This window comes from Homarus americanus, unplaced genomic scaffold (assembly GCF_018991925.1).
Source record: "Homarus americanus isolate GMGI-L3 unplaced genomic scaffold, GMGI_Hamer_2.0 scaffold45562, whole genome shotgun sequence".
Lineage (NCBI taxonomy): Eukaryota > Metazoa > Arthropoda > Malacostraca > Decapoda > Nephropidae > Homarus > Homarus americanus.
The window spans coordinates 3,051,494-3,064,865 of NW_024744839.1; the positions used below are offsets into that span (position 1 = coordinate 3,051,494).

At 33.2% G+C, this 13,372-nt stretch overlaps 1 protein-coding gene across 4 annotated transcripts in view; it reads left to right on the plus strand.

Annotated features, from left to right (window-relative positions):
* LOC121878135 (beta-arrestin-1-like) overlaps window positions 1–12,883 on the plus strand; it is a 120,405-nt gene extending 107,522 nt beyond the window's left edge. For all 4 annotated transcript variants that reach the window (XM_042384144.1, XM_042384147.1, XM_042384143.1 and 1 more), the window contains 2 exons: window positions 327–436; window positions 2,102–12,883. In XM_042384144.1, the coding sequence (XP_042240078.1) occupies window positions 327–417 (91 nt within the window). In that variant the 3' untranslated portion in view covers window positions 418–436; window positions 2,102–12,883. The remainder of the gene's footprint in view (window positions 1–326; window positions 437–2,101) is intronic.
* The last annotated feature ends 489 nt before the right edge of the window (window positions 12,884–13,372 follow it).

Here is a 13,372-nt window from a genome sequence, read left to right on the forward strand (position 1 = left end):
AACAAGTTTGATATTTGTGGATTATTTGTGTTTACAAATCTTGATTAATTTATACACTTACATAATTCATTCCTTTTATAGATGTGATTTACACGTAATGGTCTTCTTCTTTGTATCCAAATTTAATGATAGTTAGAAACATTTACCTCATAAAGATTCAGGTAGCAAAGATAGAGGATATAGATTCATAGAAAGTATCTGAAACTGATACCAGAATAGCTGAGCGCTTCACTTGTATCATCAAAAATATATTATCATTGATATTTTAGCAAATGTAAGTTTTTTTATTTAATGTCCTAATACTGTAATATATTCTCTTCCAATAGGGATGGAACTACTTGCTATGCTGACCAAGATGACGATATTATCTTTGAAGATTTTGCTCGCCTTCGGTTGAAGGGTGAAACAGAGGCATAGGAAGTTTCATAGAATGCAGGTCAGGATTCTTAGTACAGTACAATATAGTGTTCCCTCGGTTAACGAGCACCTCGGTTAACGAGTTACCTTCCATAAGATTCTTAACTTCGGTTAATGAGCAATCCCTCGATTAACGACTTTCTTACGAGCCGACCTCCACATGTTTTAGCTTGCATTTGGCGGTCCACCAGCTGTAGTATTAGTCCGCCAATACAGTAATCGGTTCTAGGGCTTAAATTCCTTACCCTTTTAGTAAATATCAAGAAGTTTATACTATTCAATAATTTTAAAAGTTTAATATTAAATTTTTTAGTCCTTTTAACAATTATTGAACATAATTGAAGGTAGGGTCACTAGTTTGTGGCACGCCATCCAGCCTACCAACACAGCATACAGGTGTCAGTCTTTGTGTGGAGGTAACATCTTGCTTGAGACTCTCTTCAACTAAACGCTTTTTTTCTGTGTTTACAAGCAAATTATTGGTCATTTTGAAATTTATTTTACATATTGTCAATATATAATGCAGTGCAGTGTTGATTTAAAGAAAATTATCTTGAATTACACCAAGAGAACTAAAATTTTATGGGTGAAATGGCGCATTGGGGTGCCTTCTCTTCTCCCTTCTCCTCCACCCCCATTCTAATTCCCATCATCATCATCATCATCATCCACGAGCCTTCTATATACACACCTCAAAGTAAGTGTGCTTTTCTACCTTTTTTGTTGAATTTAGGCATTTTTCAGTGAGCTGGAACCAATTACCCAAAAACCCATTGAAACAATGGTTTCGGTTAATGAGCAACCTTCTAGAACGGATTGTGCTCGTTAACCGAGGGACCACTGTATACACATGTTTTTAAGGGTGAAATTAAATATTGATTCTTGGGTTTGTTTAATATTGTGGTAAAACTTCATTGTATCTTAATTCTTTTTATCCTGAATGCATATTTAATATTCATATAGAACACTGAAACAATTATAGATCATTTACATAATTTAAACGTAACTTATGTTGTACAGTACTGAGATTAGTACAGTACTGTAGGAATATTTGAGAAATACAGTGATATCTCCATTAGCTAGAATTTTTGATCCCCGGAACTTTCCATTACAGGTATCCCCCCGATCTACGATCTCCCTTTCTATTATATTCCACTTTAACGATAGTGATGTATTAAGACCCCATATCTATGATTTAAATAATCTGCATGAGTGATGGTAATTGTCTGGCCAAAACACATTACAGTCACAATAAACATAGCAAAAATCACTTCACAGTCACCAAAACAGAGTACAATGTGAAATTTAGTGATGCCCTCTCTCTATAAAGTACTGTAAATAATACAAAATAATGCCAATGATAAGTAGCAACACCGATGCGACCGACAATCATTGAATTACTGTACACTATCTTGGGCCATGTGGGATCACCATGGGACAGAGCTTGGTACTGTAGTACACAAATTGTTCTGGCTAATGGGGAGATTACTGTATAATGTTAACCTATGAACTGCATTCCATTATCAAGATTTTGTCAAACTTCTTTATGATTTTACAGTATTAATGAATTTGAGTTCAGTCTGTAAAACTTAATGGTTGATTGGTGAAGTATTAAAACAAAGGACTTCTCCATTTATATATGAGAATTAATTTATTGTTCTTATATGTTCAAAATAATTTTCAGATGTATGGAGTCTACAAAATAACAAATGTTATTTTGGAATAATACTGAAGAAATCAGAAGATACACAATGGAAATAAAATGTTGATGTACAGTAGTTATTGTGATGATAACAAGTGAAAAGAATTTGTAATCTCATCATGTGACACTGAATTCAACAACCCTTATGTGAAGGAAGGTACAGTATAGTACTCAGTCAACAGTCTGTTGCCATGCCGTAGGTGTCAAAATTATGGAATTGCCTACTTGTGCTTCATGTTTTAGCTTCAGCCGTTTACAAACAATACTGTGCTTTTTTATTATTTTTTTTTCATTTTGTACACTTGCTGTATATGAAATGTATCCTTACAACAGGACAATACTTGATAGATTTTAGTCTGTGTCCTAGATTTTAGTGGCTTGATCAACAGAGCACAATCAAAGCTTCAAGTATAAAAGGATTAATTACACATCTTAGAGTGAGTGCTTGCTCTGTGACAACGAAAGTATGTATTATTGGTTCTTATATCCCCTTGAGGAAACCCTCTGCTTGACTGGATTATATCAGAATTTTTACTTTTTAATTATTTTATTTATTGAGGTACCTCTTTGTTCAATATTTTTTCCATTATACTGATGTTCATAGGACAAAGTGGGTCATGTAAAATTTGAAGAACTAAGCAATGGGTATTAATGTAAAAATTTCAGCTGAAGTATTTCTTTACTCCTCTTTTACATTAGAATTTTGCAGTTTATATTATTGTTTAATGCTGTTTCTAATTAGCCTCTGCCACGGTTTTCATGTTACCCTTAAGTCTGGAACCAAACAGTCATAAAGATGTAGTCAGGTATTGTGCACAGTTAAGTCAAGATGGTCCAAGTGAAATAACAGGAAACTTATGTCATTGTATTTTAAGAGGGAAGTTACCTCAGCACTTGTGAGTTACCTCTAAAATAATTAATGTGTTGTCTGTATGGTATGACACTGTAATTAGTTGAAAGCATTCCTTGTCACTGGGGATCTTGGAGATGTGTTTCCACTCATTATCCAGGCTGTGTTAGGGAAGAGTTTTGGGAGGTTAAGACATAATCCTAAATGTAACTGTATAATTTTATAGAACAGGATCTTTCTAAGTAAAATATCAAGCTCATTTATGTTGGCTTTATGATGAGCATCAAATTCAAGAATAGATTTACTGTGCATTATTATTAATCTGTACAGAACTGGTTATTTCCATTATGACCACTAAAGTAATTGTCTATATATCTGCTGATGATTGTGCCATTTTCCTCCGTATTTAGTGTGCCTCATCCAAAATCTAATTGAAGCACCATTTGTGTCTGTATTATCTAGATACTGTTTGTTTGGAAAAAATGGCCTGCTTTCACTCCTGATGAAATTTAGGAAAATATTATTTCAAAAATTTATTACCATGAATATTGGCGGTGATTATGGACTAGATCTCTTTAAAAGGTATTGTAGTCGATACATGTATTGGCTCTACCTCTGATTGATGAAGCATTAACACAAAACTTGATTAATTTGCCATTAATTAGAATTCTTAATTGTTATACTGTATTTTTATTTTATATGTGAGAACTTGTGAATTATTAAATACGTATATCTACTTTGTTTACATATATGTTGAATTTATGTAAATTTGTAATTTAACAGCTGAAATTTAGAAAATAGAAAATTAAAATAATGTACTGTACCTTAGTGTGTTTGCTCTTATATATTTTTTAATGATAAAACTATGTAGATTTGATGATACTGTAGGAGCTGGGTATTCAAGTTCCTTCTGTATTGGTTAATTATAGTTTTTATACAGGTGATCGAAGACTCATGGGAGAGATTGATTGTCAGAAAAATCTGATCTAGAAATGACATTGAACTTACTAGCAGGGATAAAATAAAAGGCATTATGTTATTATTTAGATTGAATATATCATTTTCATTTATTTCATTCTTAAAGGAGATAATGAATGTCTAAGATGTAAAGAACAATACCAATGCAGAAAAATATTTTTTTAATGGTATGAAAATTTGTTGTCTGGTGTAAATTATTGAATATTGTGTGACATTTTTGGCATCTCAGCCATTCATGTGTTAGATGTAGGAATGTGCACAAAGTTAGGCACAACATATTTTTTAAGAAATTTTGTCCCTCATAGCCTATTCAGTGAGTCACTTGTGTATTGTACACTTTTGTTTACACTTAGAGTGAGAAGACTATATTTGAAATGGGTTAAGTTAAACTCTTTGACAATATGTTTTACAGTTCTTAATAATCTCCTGTGCTGTTCAAGAAGAATATTATAAAAAACATTGAGGTATATTTGTGTGTGTTTGTAAGGGGGTTGGATGTCACCACTGTAGGATTGATATTTACATATACTCATTATTCATACAAATGTGGTATTTCAGATAACAAATGTGATTTTGTAGTATTTGTACGGCTTGACAGTTTTATCAAATAGATGTTGCTAGGCAAGTACTGATAGAAGTGAGGAGTAAGACAGGTATGGAAGGTTCACTGCCTGTAGTTAGTGTTATTTTAAGTAGAAACAAAACAAGAATGTCAAATGCTCCCCAGAAAGCAAACACTTCAAAGTGGCATAAAAGTACAGTGTGATGTAATAAGTATAGATGTACAGTGCAATTTCATAAACTATTTTTCAACCTTTGACCTCTTACATGGAGACTTTAATATGATATATTATACATCATTTAGTGATGATATGAAAGTGAGTTCCATATGCCCTGTGCCCCATTAAGAGTGCTATGGGTACAGCACCCTGAATATGAAGCCTTTTTCAGTGCATAAGAAGACAGTGATTTTAAATACAGGTTGGACCTTGCTAATCCGGAAAGCTTGGGACCAGACCGGTTCCGGATTAGCGAAAATTCCAAACCATCAAAGCCGAGGTTCAAAAAAGGCCAAATAATGTATAAAATGTACTATTACTGGTACCAATACAACTTACATCAGCATAAATCAATCCCAGGCTTACTGGACCTCTTTATGACAAAGTGTTAGTGCTATGGCATGAGTTAACTGTACACTGGTCCCTCTCTTTATGAGCATTCACTGTGGGAATTCGTATATTATCTTCAGAACTAAACAAGAATTTATTTGGAATACTATACTTTGTAACATTCATTGTCATAATATCCTGACCACTGGGGTTAGATGTACAGACTTTTCCCTGTGAAAAAGCCATAATTGTGAGCAACATATTACTGTACAGTACTCACTTTGTACTCAAATGTACTATGCTAAAGGATTAAAAATTTTATCTTGTGTACAAATTATTCTGCTAAGTCAAATCCTTATTGCCTTCTTGCTGGGGGGAGGTGTGGTGTTGACAGGGGAGATTACCAGGTACCTAGTTATCAGTGGAGGAGGAGGGACTCAGGATTATACAATAGGGGGAGTCTAAGTTTTTTACTTAGAAAGTGTTGCCAACTTGACTTAGCAGAGTATAACTTGTATTGTTGGAATTCTTGCAAGATAGCAATTAATTTCAGTATAAACATCCCATAGTTTACTAGACTTAAATTTTTTTGTAAATAACTTAGTACATTTGAGTACAGATTGTGATAATTGTAATGTTATTTCCACAACTCTTATAGCATTACTGTTAACTTTTAGTAATTGTGGAACATATCCTAATTTTCCCCATAAGATTAAGTATTCACTATATGCATCCTGAACCATCGAAGCTGCTGAACTATTGGTCCTAGATTAGCGGGGTCCAACCTGTACTAATGTATCAATACAAGGGCCCAGATTCACTAACAGGTTATAAACTTTGTAAGCGCTTAAGGAGTTCATATCTCCTGTGGTGGTGATGCACTAAATAGTTAGGAAGTCCTCAAATAGATTTAAAATGGCTGACTTTTCTTGGTAACTTACAGTGGCTCCGGAGGTCTCGTAAGCTTCTGCAAGGCGGAAATAAGATCATGTAACTCCCGTTTTCTACTATACAATTCGTACCAAAACAGACACAGCTGCCAGATGTACTTCAAGCATCACTAGTAAAAATGGAATTAATGATTGGGTAATACAGGAGTTGTTTGATTTCATTCATTTTTTTTCCCCGCAGATCCATAATCTTTTTCTTTTCTATTTTTAATTTCTTTTTACTTTTATTTTTTCACCCCATAGGTCCCGTTGAGGGTCGATGACCTGTGGGCTATTTCCCGCAAAAAAAAAAATAAAAAATAAATAAATAAGTAAATAAGCAGATAAAAAAATAGAATAAAAAGAGAGTACAACTTTTTATTCTAATTATAAGTTGTTGTTTTGGGTATTCTAACTACGATCATAAATCACCTGTAGTGGGCAGGGCATGAAGGATGAGGGAAATTGTAGGGTAAAACACGGTTTAATATGGTGGGTTCGCCTCCCGGCTAGGAAATTAGATAAGGTTAGGTAGGTTTCTTCGGTTGGTTAGGTCAGGTTTTATTCGGTTCTACTAAATGTTGCCTCTTTTAAAATAAATACTATAATGATAGGAACTTCTGTGGAAAAAATATATGAAATTGAACAGTGCCTCTGGTGTTAGCCATCTCCTCCAGGATGACCCATGATTGCTTTAGCTCATGACCGTGCACTCTGTAGGGAAAGGGTATTTAAGAACCCTTTGGACCCTCTACAAATTGATGACCACCTACTGCTACAGTACTACAGATTTCCACGTAGGGATACGTTCTGGCTAGATATTGGTCTAGTGGCAAGGTCGTCTCATGTGGTCCCAAGACTCCCTATGCAGACGTTTGTGTTAATAGCTTCAAGATTTTTCACAAGTGGTAGTTTCCAGAGTGTAATTGTTGAAGCTACTAGCTTAAGGCAATTGACTGTGTCAGAGTGACATTTGCTCCAAAAATAACATTACGTACTGTTCCATGATAATATTATTATTATCGTCATCATTATTACTATTAGTATTGCTTTTATTATTGTTATTATTATCGAAAACTCCATGATCTATTTTCTTCTATAAATGTTGTCAAAAGAGATCACAACACATGCATCCGACGCAGTCTTCTGTTGTTGTGACATGATTGGCTTACATCTCCTACTCAGTTATGTATCAGTCGCAGTGATTGGCCGACAGGAAAATTAAAAACACATCACCACCATCTGTTAGCATTATATGAACTACTGTAATGCCCGAGTTCATACGAGGACCATAGCTAAGTTATGAACCGTTTGTGAATCGTTCTTTCGGTAATTCGCATGGGCTTCCCGGCAGTTATGAACTTTGTATCTCAGCGTGTTATAGTGAATCTGGGCCCTGGATAGTGTTTTGACTATGAATTTGGCAAGAGACATTAATCTTTGACATTGTCTTCTGAATTTGGTGTTCATCACAATGCTCATGTAAAGTTCCATCAAAATATGTGTACAGTACAGTATCAATACAATAGTCTGACCTTTGACATTTTTGTAATCTAACTGTGTCAGACAGTTCGATTTGGTGTTTGACTCTTTACTTGACGATATGTAAACTTTCATAAAAACAATTGCAACAGTACTAGATATAATCTAGACCATTTAACTTGACTTTTGACATAGTAGACATTTGAATTTGATGTTCTCAACTTTATCTAGCGATAATACTTATTGACTTGAAGTTTCATCAGAATAAAAGAGTCACATTGGACAAGTTTATGATCTATCTGTGATCTTGACCTATGATATACTAGTAAATTCAGTGATCAGCACTTCAATTCAGTGATAATATACAGCAGTGTGAAATTTGGTTATACAGGTAATTTCTACATCAGAACAAGAGTTATACTCTAGACAGTTGTGACCTTTACTTTCCACAGATATTTGAATTTGGTGCTCAGCACTTTGCTAAGTGATAATACAGTACACATTCTTGCTTTGTTGTGTCAAAATATTTTAATCCAAACAGGAGTTACACTGGACAAGATTTTGACCTCCCTGTGACCTTGATTTTTGGCCCAGATTTTAATTGCGTCTTCTGCACTTTGTCTCCTTAGTATACATCATCTTTTAAAAATTCCATTAAGATCAGTCTGGCTGTTTCAGAGATATGCTGGATGGATAAAGTGGCATCAATTATATTTCTCCTTTTCGGAGCTTGAAAAAAAGGAGAATTGTAATGCCATGAGACATTTTAACATATTTTATGATATTCTGCATGATAAACAATAACATGTACCTTTAGAAAATGTAAACCCTTTGAGAATTAAGTTACATCTCGGAAAGTGTTGTCAAAAGTTTCATTAGATTCCTCAAATGCTTACAAATCAATGTAAACTGAGCTGTAAATTACTGTCTATATAAAAAAAGCATATTATGAGGTTGGAACATGCGAAAGATTAATCTGAGGTATTATTTTAAATGTGTAAGTACTATTTTATTATAAAACTGCTTAGAAATATACATTCAAATGAATTTGTTAATATGTGATACTACTAGACAATAAATTTACATACATAGAGTACTGAAAACAGGGTGAAGACACAATGAACAAAATACAGTATTAACAGGATTTTTTCCTATGTGTAGGGACTTTTTTTATTTACTAATTACTGTATTCTGCGCCTGAACATTTGATCGCTGTTTTTGCTTAGCTATAACAATTTCCAATTTCATATAAAAGAAATTGCATTTTAGCTATTCGGTTTATTTCACTACTCTTCATGACAAGTACAGTACTCCTCAACATACTGTTTATGGAACCAAGATAAAAAAAAATATTTGAGAAAGGGTCTTGAGCATGATCGATTAAAGGTACTGTCAGTAGTTACTGTAAATTTTGGATACTTCAGACGTGTTATTCTGCTATTGGGATCAAGCGTCTGTGCCATAATTTCCAAATTAGAGGAAATAAAAAACTTATCTCAACATTGAATACCTTGGCTTTTTCTCTCTCTCTCAAAGCTTTTATTTTGCATTGCTTAGAATCACTTCTTAAGTACTCCTCAATATTCTAATGAAGTATCCAAGATAAACAAGCTATATAGGCATGAGCTAGTTTCATTCTGCAATGTTTTAGCATGAGGCCTTGTTCACACACGAACAAAGTCTTGCCTTAGAATGTTGCAGAATAAAACTCCAACTGTATTTACCCACCATCACCATAAACTACTCTTTTCTCATTGTAGATAATTCACATAAACAAACTGCATTTGAGTAAGCAGTCTTGTTAATGACAAATGAAGTTTTGTTTATCAATTTCTTTTCTCTAATGTATAAGACTACCCTAACTTTGCTATTAAGGCAATTTTTTACAAGTTTGATTTCATTCAAGATCACCCGATATTATTCAAGACGATTTATTAAGCAACAAGGGTCAGAAATTGTAATTTGGGTACCATTTTATTGAATTTCCCAATAGAATGAAACTACTAAACTGTGACATAATGTTTTCATTTTATTCAAAATTACAGTCGTGTTACATTTTAAAATACAGGTGTATTGATTAATGAGATGGGGTTAAAATTTTTACTCTAGGTAATTAGTCTTGCTGATGATTAAGTAACTTGACTCGTTTTTATTTGCTCATTACTAGTAGTGTCTTGTTTGTTTTTGGACTGCCATTAAAACCAAGCTACCCATTGCCAAGAAAGTTTTGGTCCTTAATTCTTAATTGATAATAAAAGAATAACAATGTTGAAATAATGAAAAATCAGATCTCCCTCAGGATTAATGTACAGGTAGTATAACTGATGATTCGTTAGTGATGGCACAGCCACCACCAGGCACCAGTACAATGTTTCTTGACCAAGACTAGCAGACACCATAATGAACTCACAACATACTCATTTCTATCAATTCTGCAAGTGGAATAAATGTTACTGTCCCCCTTTAACACACACAACCACAATATGAAGTGTGCTCTCATTTGTGAAGATACCAAATTTTGAGTATACAGGTACTTTTTCTTATTCTTTCAGGCCTTTACCCACTATATAAAGCGATGCTAAAAATGAACACACACACACACACACACACACACACACCTACCTCTCCCCCATATACAGTACATAGTCATTCATTCATTCATGCATGGTACTCCCCTTTGACAACAAGGCTCTAAACTTGATTTTCCTGTCACTGCAGCAAGCCAGCATCATCCATCATCTGCATGTCTTTCCCCAAATATCAATCAATGCTGTACTGTACTCTGCTCATTCACTCACACTTGCTTTCTTAATGGTAATCCTCCTTATTTCAATTGCATCCTTTTCTCCATCTTTCCATTATTTTTTTTAGTCTTTCTCTCATCCTCCTGCCATTCATCTCTGACTTGTAAACTCTTTTGTACTAAACTTTCACTTTCCTTTCTATTTCTTTTTCACTGCATCCTGTTTACATCATACATTGCTCAGTGACATTCTTTTTGTCGCTTTCAATTTGCTCCCTGCCCTTGCGTCCGGAGTCTATGCTTCTTTCCTACATAATAATGCAAGCACAGCAATTTATGTGTACACCTATTAACTTTCTACTGCTCTGTGGTTCAGTACATCATATATTTGCTGACACATTATTTCCCACTTCTCTTCCATTTAATTTCAGACTAGCATTTATTGTTCTCTTCTCATCTTACTTTAATCTCTAGTTCTCTTTCACTATCAACTTTTCCATAAGACCCAATCACTAACTTGTCGTGACTTTCTTTTGAATTCCCCACTCAATTGCAGCATCGACTGTAAGCAGCAACTGACTAACCTCCGAAAACCATTGATTCACCAAACTTGCACCTATCACTCTTCTTTTCTTGGTACCCCTTCCATAAATATATCAAACTGCAGTATAATGACATAACACATTCTTGATGTAATCCTGCTTTATCTGGAAATTGGTTTCCTTCTTCCCAACAAACTAACATGCTAATTTTCCATATGAACACTGGATAGTATTTTACAATTTCCTATTTATTCCAGACATTTTTAATATTAATCTTTTCACTTCTGTTTTTTGTATGCATTTTCTACACCCGTAAATGCCACAGACAAACTCCTGGCCTAAATTTTCTTATAAGATATTGTTTTGCAAATTTTGTCTTTGAAGAAGATTAATTAATTTAGATCTTACAATTTGCTAAATGTATTTAGGGACAAATTGTTAAGGTTTCTGTAAATGAGTGAATGTACTCAGTACCCATGATGTCATTTTATGTATGTGTGGATCTCTCTCAAATACAAATGTAAAAGATAGGGGAGTCACTTTTCCAGCCACTGTAAGTCAAATTTATGTAAATGACAAATGAAGTCTTTTGTACATAGGTTTAATGATGTAAACCAAAGTGTTTAGCATATGTCCAACAAGGCTGACTTATATATATATATATATATATATATATATATATATATATATATATATATATATATATATATATATATATATATATATATATATATATATATATATATATATATATATATATATATATATATATATATATATATATATATATATATATATATATATATATATATATATATATATATACAGTAGTGAAAATTTTAATTTTATGTATGTAGAATTGTCAAAATTGCACATAATATCAACTGTATGAATGAAGGCTCTGTGTTTAAGTTATGTTGTAACAAGGAAGCATAATGGTTTATATTATTCAAATCCGTGAAAATACTAAAGATGTGTTACAGTAATACAGAGTATTCTTTATATTCAAAAGAATGTATAAAACTTACGTTTTGCCTTTAAAATCTTTCTATGAAGAAAAAAGTATGAATCAGTGTTCAGTATATTAGACATTTAAATATCCTGAAGAATTGGAGTTCAGGCTCCAACTTACAGTACATACATTTACTGTAAACATTAATTCAAAATTCCTTTACACCAACATTCCTCCTTAAATGAGTACACCATGTATGTGCTCTCTTGCTTGAATCCATCCAAATCAATAATAGGTTTAACAGGAGGTTGAGAGCAATCACTTTTAATAAGTAATGGTGAGCTTGCTACCTTGGGTTTTTTGTGTAGTCTCAGATGAATACATTGAGCTCTTAGAGTACTTGGGAGAACTTTCTCATGTAACAGTAACCTAGTCCTTTTCATACATCCCCAAAAGGTTGTAACTCCATGTACTCTACACAGTTGTAACTTATTTACTGGGTCATAGTTTATGGGGGTGTGTAAACTCCCAGTAGTACCTGGATTTTGCTTGCTCTTACACTCCTGTCATGACTCGTGGACTAGGGCTCATATTCATGAGATACGAGAAAACGTTACTTGTGATAAAATACTATTGTTCAGTGCATTTCACATATTTATGTATTTATTAGACTTATTTCATACTGGCTGATATCATGAATGTAGTTTTTGCATGTGTTCAGTTGGGATTAATAAGCTAAAAAATACCAATTTGACTGCTCTGAGTTAAGTGTATAATTGTGTGCAAGTATTGGCTTTAGTTTCTCTCCTGAATATAACTCATTACTCTTAAAACCTTGCTCATGTGCCCTCTTATGTATCATTTTAATTTAGCCTTCAGCTTTCTGTAAGAAATGAGAAATAGTCTTATGTAAAAATTTTAAACTACAATATTTGTTAAAGCTGTACACGTATGAAAAGAAGGATTGTAATTTTTATATTGTTCCTCAGCCCTCCTGTATTTCAAAGCAGTACTACTTTGCACAGTATAAAGTCTTTTCAGAGATTGATTAAATGTACAGTTCCAATAGCATTGGTCACAAATGTCCAAAACTTATTTTATGTCCTTTGCATAAGACATTATTTTATGTATTTTCCTATATATTTGTGTATAATAATGAATAAATGTAAGTGTACCACAGTGCAAACTTTCTTCCTCCGGTTTCCTGTTAGTAGCATTCAAGCATCACTATTTAGTGATGTCATTCCCATTCAAGTCGAAAGCATTATTGTAAGTTTGCCTTATATTCATCGCATTTTTAAAAACATGTCTGTAAGATAGTCTTATTGAAAACAAATCTTTACAGTTTGGAAAATGTTAACACTTTAGTCACAAAACGGATATCGTATTATGAAGTTTGAATCACAAACACAAAGTGTACTAAAATCTGAAGAATAGTTATGTACTCCATGTAGGTTTTCTTGAAAAAATATTTTGGAACTTATTCCTATTATATTTGAATACTGTAATTAAATTTCATGATACATATGAAGTTACAATAACAAATGGTTACTCTTGTATGTTCAAACTGCTAGTCTTGTATAATGCTCAATTCTCACTGTAATAGTGGGTTGGTAAAAGAAATGCCTTCCACCTACTGCAATTTGATACTGCATTGCTTGTCCAGGG